The sequence below is a fragment of the Eptesicus fuscus genome, chromosome 19 (genome assembly GCF_027574615.1).
Source record: "Eptesicus fuscus isolate TK198812 chromosome 19, DD_ASM_mEF_20220401, whole genome shotgun sequence".
Classification (NCBI taxonomy): Eukaryota; Metazoa; Chordata; class Mammalia; order Chiroptera; family Vespertilionidae; genus Eptesicus; species Eptesicus fuscus.
In genome coordinates, this window is record NC_072491.1 from 14,986,955 (window position 1) to 14,999,672 (window position 12,718).

Consider the following 12,718-nt stretch of genomic DNA (forward strand, 5'->3'; position numbering starts at 1 on the left):
AAACAAAGTAAGTCAGAAGAGAATTGAAATTTGATTTTACTCAAAGAATATGAAATAGAGTGATTTAATCGGAGGTAGGCTCTATCTTCTACCTTTAGAGTGTCTTACCTTTTGTTTGAGTATCTAGCCTCTTCCGTGGTGTTGCTCTGTTTCTCTTTCCTTATCTACAAATTGGAGATAGTACTGACAACCACCTAGTGTTGTTGGAGGCAATAAACTTGCAATAAACGGTCAGTAAATGCTTGGAAAAATATAGAGAACTATATAAATAAAAAAAAGTAAGGTATGTATTTTCATTAATAGGTATGATTATCTCAAGTGGTACATAATAAATGTCTGAAAATGGTGTAAATCCTTAAAAGTATGAATTACCTAATTAATCCAGTGCATTCCAGCATACTTTTATCTGACTGTGTTTATTCTTTTAACAATTAATGCTAAGCCAACTTGACTAATGTTTTTTTAGACTTTTGTTAGACATACCATTTTGGACAAGTCACAATTCCTTGTAAAAATGTCTTTTCACTAATAATTCTATAATGCATTCCTATCTCATGTCATTTGGACTGTGATTTTTTTCCCCTATATCGTGTGTGTAAGGATGAAACCTGAAACTTCTTGGCTATTGGGTTCCGTTTGTAATTATTCTTTCAGAATTTATGAGACTGAATATGTTATTTTACATTAGGTCCTAATTCCTATTGTTTTTATTGCACTTAAAAAACTGATTTTAAAATTCTAAGATTTTTATATATTTTAGCATTTTGGCAAAATTAATTTATTCATTACATTGATGTACTTAATTTAGATGTATATTGCCATGGGGAAATTATATTTGAGGGGTAGTTGTATGTGTTTGTTTTTACTTTGGTCTTTTAGTTCCAGCGTGTTGTCCTTTTGGTTTTGTTTTATTGCTTTTTTCTTTAATTTTGCTTACCAGAGCCAAAGCCTTAGTAGAAGAACAACGCCTTTTGTTCCTAGGGTTCAGGTAAAGGCCTTGTCTGCCTGATAGAAACTAAAGCTGTGTTTTAACCCTTATTTGTATGTTTTTGGAAAATGCGTAGTAGGAAAACATGTTTTGGTATGTTGCTCCAAGTCATATTATTGACTTTCCAATCATTTTATGAGCCAGCTTGTAAAATTCTGCATGGGGATTAAAATACAATAAAAATTTAAAGAGACAATTTTTGTTAGTGATTTTATATGATGAACTGAATACTAAAAGTCATAGGTTCAAAGTGACATTTAATGTAGATTCTACTTATATAAGTCACATCAAAAGAAAAAGCTTATTTAACTGTTTATATTTGCTTTTATTATGCAAGGTTGCTGTCTCTTTAAATCATTCATTATGTCACTTAACATCTACATTTGTTTGCATTTTCCAAACAATAACTCCTTGAGGAGATTGGCAAATAAATTTGTACCTTATTGAAAATATGAATTTTATGCCTATTATGTATAAGGTTCAACATTTGGAAAGTATATTACTTTGAAAGAACAAAATCACAATCCCCAAATAAAATGTGTTTGGTTTATTTTGTTTACATTTTGTAATTGTAATTTCATTTAATTTTTCTGTAATAATTGGGTACAAGTTGTTTGCCTCTTTTCATTAGGAAAACCTTATATGGTAAAGTAATATCAATATAGTTTTTTTTTTAAAGATAGTATTATGCTTTCCTTGCTTTGCTGCATGTATTTTTTTGTTATTGCTGGTTTTGAGTAATGCTAATTTAATTTAAATATTTAAAATGAAAATTGTTCTAGTTAATATTATAGAGTATAAAATATTTACTTGTGCTACTCAGGTTCTGCTTAGGGAATTTAAAAATGTTTACATGGTTAAGCTGGAAATCTGGAATGATAATTATGTTAAAACAATTAAAATAATACCAAGAGTTTTATTAGTGAAAATGAGGTAAATATAAAGACATATGTCATTTTTAGAATTGTGAAATACATTTTGTTTTGTTTTGGAGAATCAACAGATATACTAACCATTCATTTAAAAAGCACAGATAAAGAATTTCAAAATGAGATAAAATAATCTAGCTAATAAAATGATTATATTTTGATAGTGTGAACTGGATATATATTAAAAACTTCTATGCAAGTCCTGTAGTATAAAATGAAAATGGAGCTATTGATCAGATGCCCAGTTTAAGAGAATTTATTAAAAAGTGTAATTTTGATTAAAAAATTATTAAAGTTAAAATGTGCCTGTTTCATATCTATATATTTAAACATTTATATATTTGTAACGTTTAATTCAATAAGTTCTTACATAGTATAAAAATATGAAAGTTATATGCCTAATATGTTTGTATAAAAATGAATATTACTAATAAGTGCTATTTCCTACTTTCCATGGCATAAGAAAATCTAAAAAGAATACTCTTTATCAGACATTTGAAATATATATCTCAGCTGTTTAGCTGTAATGATTTCAAAGGAGTAAAAGTATTGACTGTGGCGATGGCTTCAAGTGCTTAGTCTCAATCCTTAAAAAAAACAACAATAACTCACAGAAATGAGCTTAGTCTAATAATGATCATTGTTTCTTAAGTGTAAAGTTTATTGGGAATTTTTTTTAGCTTTTTAGTTTTTTTCTCCTTAAGGTGTCTAATGTAGAATTTTTAATATCATAGAAAAATAAAGCAATTGGCTTTATTTATTTCTATAGACAATAGAGAATATCAGAAATTAATCTGGTTTTGATCACACATTTTAGAGGAACCATGATGCATGCTATCTGCAAACATCTGTTTCATGTCATACACAAGACACTCATTTCTTACCGTTTTGTTTTGTTTTCCCTTCATGTCTTTTTCCAGAACAACTTAGTCTATTTCCCACTTACCTTATCTGTATCTATGTTCTGATATTGTTAGGCAAGCAAATATGTGAACTTTTTTTCTCCATTCAAATGTTAGAGGCTTTTCTTTCAGGTTGATCCCATAATCTAAGGCCATGGTTCTCAAACTGTAATGTCCGTGGGAATTGGAGGACTTTGTTAAAATGGTAATTCCTGGACCCTATTCTGATTCAGTAGGTGAGAGGTGGGCCACAGGAATTTTTAGCTTCTTCACAAATAAACCAGATAACCCTGATGCAGGAGTGAACCGCAGATTAGCTGGTCTGTTTAAACGGAGCAGCTCTGTTATGAAAACGTTTTATTACAGAGCAGCAAGATTAAACATAAGGACTTAGCACAACTAAGAGAGTAGTAATTACAGTTTTAAAAATTTAAATATTTCTTCTGTAGTTCTATAAGAGGGCTGATTCTATTTGACAAAAAAAAAAAGAAAAACATATAAATAATTTTATATACTCTTCTGGGCCATCTGTCTTCCTCTTCTCTAGCTCAGCTTCTCATTCCCTAACATACAAAGGGAGGGAGTCACAAGCCCTGTTAGCCTGGCCCAGACCTGACTGTCCGCTTTGGAGAAGAGAAGGAAGGACTGACATGAGATGTATATTTAAGTTTTGTAAACGACTGCAAAACGTATATTCAAGTGAAAGGAAAAATTAAATAATTAACATACGTATATACACCATAAAAATATATAAACCATAAAATACAGATTCTACAAATACATTTTATTCCCAAATTTAAAATTTTTGATTCAATATCAATTTCAAGATAGTATCAAGTGAGTTCTGAACCAATTTGTGGGTCAGAGTGACAGTTAGAGATCTTGACAGAGTAGAATCAGCTAGCTAGGTGTGGGGGTGTGAGGTACGTGTGTGGGAGGTGACAGTAGTTACATCGAATTAATTCTGCAGCTGGATCTGAAGTTCCAATTCCTAATTAAGGCATAGGGAAATTATTCACATTTCCACATCTCAAATTAAAACATCTACCCTTACTATTTTCTAAGGATGTGCTACATTTACATCACAAAAAAGAGACTTTATTTAGAAGAAAAACTTAAAAACATTAATTTATTATCGTTTTAAATGCAAACTTAAGGAGTCTATTGACTAAAGCTACTAGTAATTTACTGGTGCTTATAATCCTTGAAATGTCTTCTGCTGTGGAATTACATAAAACATGTGCTTAAACATTCCCGATGAATGCCATATAAACAAGTTACTATCTATTCAGTTCATTTTGTGCATTTATTTGAGCTTACTATTGTAGGGGAGCCAAAATGAGCTACAGTGATTCTTGAATTAAGATAAAACTCAGCAATCATTGCGTAGACAGTCCTTAGTTATAGTAGTATAATTATTATGTGCATGTTAATAAGCAATCAAATTAGGATAAGAAAATTCCAAGTAATTATGAATCAAACTGACATATTTGGATTAATTGCTCTATTCATTGAAGTTATTAAAGCATATCCCTTTATTTTAACTAAATGCAGTTTACTAAATGAAATTTATATTCTCTGCCAGTATTTAATGTAAGAGAATGTGGTGAATGAAGACGGGGGGGACATAAAAATTATTTTAAGGCAGTAAATGTTTGAGCTGATAAATGAATATTTTTGCTTTTCAGATAAAACTATGGTTTGACAAGGTTGGTCACCAACTAATAGTTACAATTTTGGGAGCAAAGGATCTCCCTTCCAGGGAAGATGGGAGGCCAAGGAATCCTTACGTTAAAATTTACTTTCTTCCAGACAGAAGGTAGGGATATGAAAGAAAAATAAATGTTTTTGAAAGTAAGTGAGAAATGTTAATAGCAATGAGTGTTTTTATTCTGTATCACTTATTTTTTCATACCTTTCAGATACTTACAAAGTTGAACATAAGCATAATGATTCTTAGGATTCAAAATAGTGACAGTAGATATTTTGATATAAAGTTTTTAAAATTTATATCAAATGTCTGTAATATAGACTATTTTATTGCATATTTATTTTTGGTGGTGTGGATTATTTCTTAAATAATATGTTTCTGCTTATCAAAATTACTAAAAATTTGCCTCCTTTAAACAAAATGTATTTTCAACACACTGCAGAGGCAAACGCTAGAAATGGTTCTAAAAGGCATTACTCATCGTATTCCTCTATAATTTCTGTTTTCTCTGGCAAAGGTATTATTTCTTTAAATTCTGTAAAATTAATGAGTGTATTTTTTATTTCACCACCCCATGTACTCAAGGAAATTTACCATTTGGCCCAGAATCAGCTTCTTCCTGGGTCATCCTGTTGTGTGTCCTTGCTAATCAACATAAACAATATTGTTCTCCCCCGATTTAAATAGAGAAATTAGGATTGGAGAAAAAACTATAAAAAATTATGTGCTCGTCGCCGTAAATTTCAGGCACATGAGAGATAAGAGATTATTCAATAGTATCGTGGAAAAAGAAAGAAGTAACGGCCCCAGTTATCCTCCCCCCATCTGTTCTGCATCCTGCCGTCAGGGCAGGGTATTCTCAAGGTCTGCTCCTTTCTCTCAGGTTGGAAAGGACTGGGCACAATGTGATCTTAAATATGTTCCTACACTTTCGGGTCCTCATTTGCTTAGTTTAAGTCAGCCAGGTTGCGTTGGGTGCCAGAGTGTCCTCTGAAGAACAATTTCAGCCAAGAAAAAGATGAGAAGGATGAAAGACATTAAGAAAGGCCTTACATTTTAGGATACACATTTTGAAAGTTGTCATAGAAATTTCTCAGAAAATATGTCAAGGGGAGACAAGATCTAAAATGGTCAGAGGTTATTTGCTATCTCATTTTATTTCACAAAGTTTGCTTGGGGATAGTTGTTCTCTAACAACGTAGGTTGTCTTTTGGACGGGGAGACACTTTGAACTGGAATGGAGGAAGAGGACATCCATGACTAGAGTGTTAAATCTAGGTTAAACTTCAGTTTGCCTTATTAAATTGCAATCATATCTGCTGGGTTTGCAAAGAACTGCAGAGATTATCCAGTCTCCCTCCCTTCTGAAGAAATCCCTTCTGAAATAGCCTTTCTTTGGGAGCTTTCTTCACTCCTTAGGAGGAAGTCAAGGCTGTTTCTTCTCTTCCCTTTCAGATCACAGTGTAGACCATTCCTAAATTAGATAGCAAGGCTCCCTCCAAATAAATGCTTTCTTACTGTCCTTCATGGAAGGAACTTTGTCTCTTGACAGAGTTTCATAATTCACTCTTTAATGGATGGAATATAAGTAGATGCTTTAAAATATTAGTTAAAATTTTAGAAGGACCGGAGTGAGAGAAAACTATCACAGTGAGGTGGTGAACATCACAGTTTACTAGAGTTTTTTGTCCAATGAGACTCGGGCAGTTTAAGTGAATAGTATCTGAAGTGTCATTGGTTAACTAGCATTTGGAAGGTTTCCAATTGGGCGATTCGGAATAAGATTCTGTAGTCTTATTTAGATTTTGAGAAAGATAAAGTATTTAATTATCTCATGGAAAAATTTCAAACTTAATTTAAATGTTGCTATTATTAAGTCAATACCCCTAAGTAATATAACTATACAACTTACAAATTTTAGTAGTAATTTTAAAGATTACAACATTTGCAATTTTTGATAAATTTGTGGCAAAACTTTACTTGACCTCTTTCCTGAGAAATTTTACATTAATAATTTTATGGCAAATTTAAAATGAAGTTTTATATAAGTTCATATATTCTAATTTTCTCATAGTGATAAAAACAAAAGAAGAACGAAAACTGTAAAGAAAACATTGGAACCCAAATGGAACCAAACATTCATTTATTCTCCAGTCCACCGAAGAGAATTTCGGGAACGAATGTTGGAGATTACCCTTTGGGATCAAGCTCGAGTTCGAGAGGAAGAAAGTGAATTCTTAGGAGAGGTATCTGGAGTTATGTTAAAGCTTAAACTGTTCGTGTCATCCCTTAATATTTTTTTTATATGACCGTCAGTAAAAAATCTGTATTTTGAATATCTGAAAAGTAAACATAATTTATTTAATGGAATCAGTTTAGCTACTGTTTTAAGACAGAATTTATTGATGTCATAAACAGTGGTTCTAATACTCTGACAATATTTACATGTTTATTCTTAATGTATTCTCATGTCTCATTGTTGAACGATAAGAGTTTCACAAATATATATTGCTGTTTTATAATATGTGCGATATCATTTTAGTTTACTGAACCAATCATACTGCTTTTAGTTCAGTCATTTCGTCCTGGATTTTGTTTAAGCTTTGCAATATGCCTGTAATATGCTAGGCTCTGATGCTTCCAAGGTGAATACAGCATGTTACTTCCTTCAAGGAATTCATAATCCACTGGGGATACAGATGAGTGAATAGGCAGTTATAATATAGTATGGCAAATGCTGTTACAGAGTAATGCAACAGGAATATGTACATACTTGCTGTGCAAAGGAGAGGCATGTGGTCCAGGGAACGAAAGCAGAATGTAGCAAAGTCCAGGGGAGTGAAATTTCTGAAGAGGGAATAAGACACTGGAGTTGAGGGGGTCTTGACAACTGCACTGAAGCTGGAAGGGAAAGTGGTAAGAAATGAGACTTGAAGGTTAAACTGCCACCAGAGAGTGTCCCTTAATCCGTCACATTAAAAAGTTTGGATTGTATCCTGTGGGTAATGGGAACCAATGATAGATTTAAAAAAGAGAATGGCTTGATTGCATTGGATTTGAGAAGAATGTTTCAGTGCAATGTGGAGAATTACTTAACTGGAGAGGGGCAAGATGAGAGGCCGTTCTTCAGCTATTAACACACTAAGTTACCTGCTTTCAGCACTTTTCAGTGTGATTCCTTTTCCTGAGTAAATAAAATGGTAACCTCATGGGAAAACCAACCATCTAGAGAAATATCAAACTGAATGTCAGTAGCGAAGTAATCACAGGGTAATAAGCCAGTTAGGAAGAAGGGTAGCATAGTTGTAAGGAGCAGCATCTGGGACAGCTGTCTGGGTCTTGCATTTGTGGTACGTCTGCTTCCCAGCCTGTGTCCTTGAGCAAGTTATTATATCTGTTTCTCTTTCAGTTTCCTCATCAACCAAGTAGGAATACTAGGAGTTAATATCAGGATTAAATAAGTGTGTGTGTATGTGTCAAAATTTGGAATACAGGGCCTATAACTTTGAAAATGACTAGGGAAAATTTGGGAAGAATGAAAGAACTTAGCTATTTTGCTTTGTTACCTCCCATAGGTAAATAATGATTTATCACTAAATAGCAGTTGTCTCATGTTCCTAAGCATAAATGTTATCATATTTGCACCTGACCCTAAAAGAAAATAAAAAGAGTTATTAATTTCTATGGACTGGTTTCCTGTTAAAATTTGTTAAACATTTATATTTTAAAATGCGTATGTTTCATTTTTAAAAATCATATGTTCCTATTTTGAATCTTTAGCAGCATATATTGAACAGAGTTTTATTTGATTCATGTTAAACCTCTCTCACTTACCAGCTGATGTGAGCTTAGACAAGCTCTTTTAAACCTTTTTTTAGCCTTGATATCCTTTTCTGTAAAAGTTGAATAATAAGACCAAACCAGTAGGTTGTTTTTCCCCAGAAAATTTAGGCAACATATAACATGGTTTTTAATACACATTAGACCCTTCTAATTTGATTTTCTCTCTCCATTTAGAGTTTATGAAAAGGCTAAATTAATGAATGAAAATGCTTTTAAAATTATAAAATACATTAGTATTATTATAGACTTTTAATAATAGGTGTTATTTCTATAATAGCAAATTGAATAGCCTCTAGTAGGTGATTAGTCAAAATAAATTTATCTTAGATATTTAAAACTTTTAAATAATTAAGAAGTTATAAATATTTATCTTATTTATTGTCAAAACATATGAATAACTTTGCAACATGACTTTGCTTTTGATCTAATAGCATTACTATTATATTTTAAGAGAATTTCTGTATTATTGATATATAACAGTTTTTTGTCTCTTGGCTTTGTAGATTTTAATTGAATTAGAAACAGCATTATTAGATGATGAGCCACATTGGTACAAACTTCAGACCCATGATGTCTCTTCCTTCCCACTTCCCCATCCTTCTCCCTACATGCCACGAAGACAGCTCCATGGAGAGAGCCCAACGCGGAGGTTGCAAAGTAAGTTTTCAGTATAATTTATCCTGTCTTTATTGAATTATCTTGAATGATATATATGACATGGAATTTGAAGATATCTTTATGGGTATTAGCAGGTATCTCAGTGTTTTCATAGCTGTTATTGAAGCTTTTAATTGTTTGATACACTAAAATGAGGTTATACCTATGTATAGTATGTATAGTCTGACTCCGAATGAAACAGTTATTTTTGATTCATTGATGAGTAATGTTATTCATTTCTTTCCTGAAACATTAGTTTGAAAAGTGTATTTGGATGTTTAAGTCTTTATTTTTTTATATTCTTTATTGTTTTCAGTTAAAGTTGTGTAGCATCTTAAGGTAAAAATCTTCCTTTTTAACATGACAAATCATTTCTAAATTTATTATTTGATATTAACTGTTTTCATAACATTTGAATTATAACAGTTCAGTTAGAGATTTCTTTAATTTGATACTTCATTCTTTGTCTCATATCAACTAGATTCATCTCTTAAAATTCTCAAATAATTCTTTACTTAGTAAAATGTAATATTATCACCCTTTCAATTTTTAAAATAGAAAACATCATACCTATTATACTTTCATTCAGCCCATGACCACAAGTCTTCAAAGAAGAGTGAATGGAAACAAATTATTGAGACAAAACCAAAATGATGCTGTTGCTTGGTGTAAGATAAAAGAGACATGATTTCACAATTAAGTTTTTCAGGATTTCAGCTATTTGGGTGGATTTGGGGCCAATATTTCTTTTAATTCTCTACCCAATTGAATTTCTTTTCTCTTGGATGGCAATTACATATACACATACAGACCTCTAGATATTTTTTTACTGGTGTCATTATTGTCTTATATCAGGGGCAGATCTGATTCTTGACCAATACTAGAAGCATGTAATCTTTATGCTCTGTAGTGTACCTGGCATAGTAATCATCTGTTCTCCTTAAATCTCTCAATAACTTCATCTGTGTTATCCCTCCTCTCTTCTGAGTCTGTTTAGAATGTATGTCCTAATTGTATAATACCCTTATATGCCCAGTCTGTTGGATGTCATCAGATGATTCTAGTTTGCATGTCAGTTGGAGCTATAACAGCCTCAGATTTGATTTGGTCTAAAGTTTAATGACATAGGAATTTAGGAGGAAAATAGTGAATTCATTCAGTGAAACCACATGATCTCAGATTGTTTTCTGCTACCTAACCATTAGAAGGAAAAAAACAAGAATGCAGTTCCTGGCAACCAAGACTTCCTGTCCTAAGAGGGCAGGGATTAAAACAAGCAAAACAAGAAAAAATGTTTGTAGGGTATTTCTAATATTGGAGGGCATTCCTAGAATGTTCAAATATTGCTACTTTAGACATCTTAGACAATGTGAGATCTCAATGCTTTATAAACCTACAGGAAAGCATTTATTTTCTGATAAGTGAGTTTAGTCTATGTAATGAATAACAAAATGTAAGTAGACTAAACAAATCATTTTTTTGAAATAGCAACACTGTTTTTATTTATTACTAGAGGCCTGGTGCATGAAATTCGTGCATGGGGGGGGGGGTTCCCTCAACCTGACCTGCACCCTCTCCAATTCGGGAGCCCTCAGAGGATGTCCTACTGACGGCTTAGGCCTGCTCCCCGTGGTTCTCTGCTCTCTGCGGGGCCTGCCTGCTCCACACCGTGGCGATGGGCAAGCAGGCCCTGCTGGGTGCTGCCTGTGGGCCGTGCTTGCCTGCTCCTGGGTCGCCGTGGCGAGGGCCAAGCAGGCCTTGCTGGGTGCTGCCTGCGGGCCACACTTGCCTCCTGTCAAGCTGTGCGGCTGGACCTGCCTGGGGGTGGGTTCAGCTACACCGCCCACCCTGGAGTCACCGGTTCGGCCCTGCCTGGCTCCCCAGGCCTTGCAGCAGCCACGTCTGCTGCGGGTGCAGCCCTGCCTCCCTCTCCAGCCCTTGAAGCAGCCTTGGCGGCTGCTGACCAGGCCCTCCCCCAGCGCAGGCACACGGAGGCCCCTGCTGCCCCGTCCTCGACACTGCGTGTTCAGCCACCTCCTGTCTGGTCGACACGTTATAGCGTCCCAGTTAATTAGCATATTTCTCTATTATTTTTATATATATATATATATATATATATATATATATAGATATATAGAGAGAGAGAGAGAGAGAGAGAGAGATTATATGTTTTCTCCTTTTATTAAATGTTTTAATAAATGATTCTATCATGTCAGGGTGTGCCTATTGCTGAGACTCATGTAGGGAATATACACTGAGTGGCCAGATTATGATGATCTCTGAACGCATAATAATCTGGCCACTCAGTGTGTGTGTGTGTGTGTGTGTATGTATATATGTATGTATATGTGTGTGTGTGTGTGTGTGTGTGTGTGTATATATATATGTATATATGTGTGTGTGTATATATATATATATATATATATATATATATATATATATTAGAGGCCCGGTGCATGAATTCGTGCATGGGTGGGGTTTGGCCAGCCTGGCCAGGGGGAGGGGACATTGGCGGTTGGCTGGCCTGCCTGCTGGTCGAACTCCTGGTTGAAGGGACAATTTGCATATTAGCCTTGTATTATATAGGATATATACTGAGTGGCCAGATTATTATGCGTTCAGAGATCATAATAATCTGGCCACTCAGTGTATATATTAAAAAATAAAATATAACATGTTTATATATGTGATATATTTTCTAATTCACATGAAGATGATCTTCTTTAGCCATCAAAGTTCTACTTAGTTCAGATCAATGCAATTTTTGCCAAGCATGATAAACATTTTGAAATTTTGTTAAGGGATTGTTTTGCAATAAAACATATACATGGAGCTCCTGATTTATAATAATTTTTACTCTTCTGTCTTAGCCTATTTCTTAGAAAACATAACACAATTCAAAATTTAGATGTATTTGTCAGTTTGTGGATGATTTATTTCAAATTTTCTTCTCAAAGCAATAGAGAAACAGCTAAACATAGTTACAAAGGGATATTTGAGATGTCTTAAGTTATGTTTTCTCTCCATGAGTGTGGAAAGTAAATAATTGGGTATACTTAATTTATTAGACAGTCCTATTAGAAAAAGACACATGAATGATTTTGGAAGAACATGTTGTTTATGTTTTAAAATTTACCTAAATTCAAGTGCCTTCGTCTAAAAGCATCTAAAACAGACCTAACTTAGCTATTTCGACTTAGCTTTTTCTCCAATACATCTTATCAATCGATATCACATCACTTATATCATTTAATATTTAATATTATTTTAAGCTTTAAACTGTTTAAGAGCTTATCTTACACATCACAAGAATAACATACCTACATCATGAAATATGTGTAAGAATATGTTTGTGAACTCATGTGACTTTCCTTCTCTCTCTGTTTTTTATTCTCAAGTTCCATTCAAAAATCCTTCCATTGATTTTTCAGGTTGGTGAGAGATTATTATTTTTTCCTTAGTAATCACCAATTTTAATTATTGCTGTTTGCTTTATAGGATCAAAGAGAATAAGTGACAGTGAAATCTCTGACTATGACTGTGATGATGGAATTGGTGTGGTGTCAGGTAAGAATTTCAGAAATATTTTATAATAAGAAGGAAGAGTAAATTCATCATTATTTACCAATAGATAGATAGTAGACTGATAAAATGAGAAAGAAATAACTTGCCTCCTCATCTCACCAAA

The 12,718-nt window shown here is 33.3% G+C and overlaps 1 protein-coding gene across 39 annotated transcripts in view; it reads left to right on the forward strand.

Moving 5' to 3' along the window:
* Window positions 1-12,718, forward strand: part of RIMS2 (regulating synaptic membrane exocytosis 2) — a 357,229-nt gene that overhangs the window by 174,103 nt on the left and 170,408 nt on the right. For 31 of the 39 annotated variants that reach the window (XM_054708317.1, XM_028155990.2, XM_054708319.1 and 28 more), the window contains 4 exons: window positions 4,508-4,638; window positions 6,605-6,776; window positions 8,877-9,030; window positions 12,529-12,597. In XM_054708317.1, coding sequence (XP_054564292.1) covers window positions 4,508-4,638; window positions 6,605-6,776; window positions 8,877-9,030; window positions 12,529-12,597 — 526 coding nt within the window. Of the gene's footprint in view, window positions 1-940; window positions 989-4,507; window positions 4,639-6,604; window positions 6,777-8,876; window positions 9,031-12,528; window positions 12,598-12,718 lie in introns of all 39 variants that reach the window. The other 8 variants (XM_054708316.1, XM_054708318.1, XM_008148472.3 and 5 more) reach the window with 1 other exon arrangement.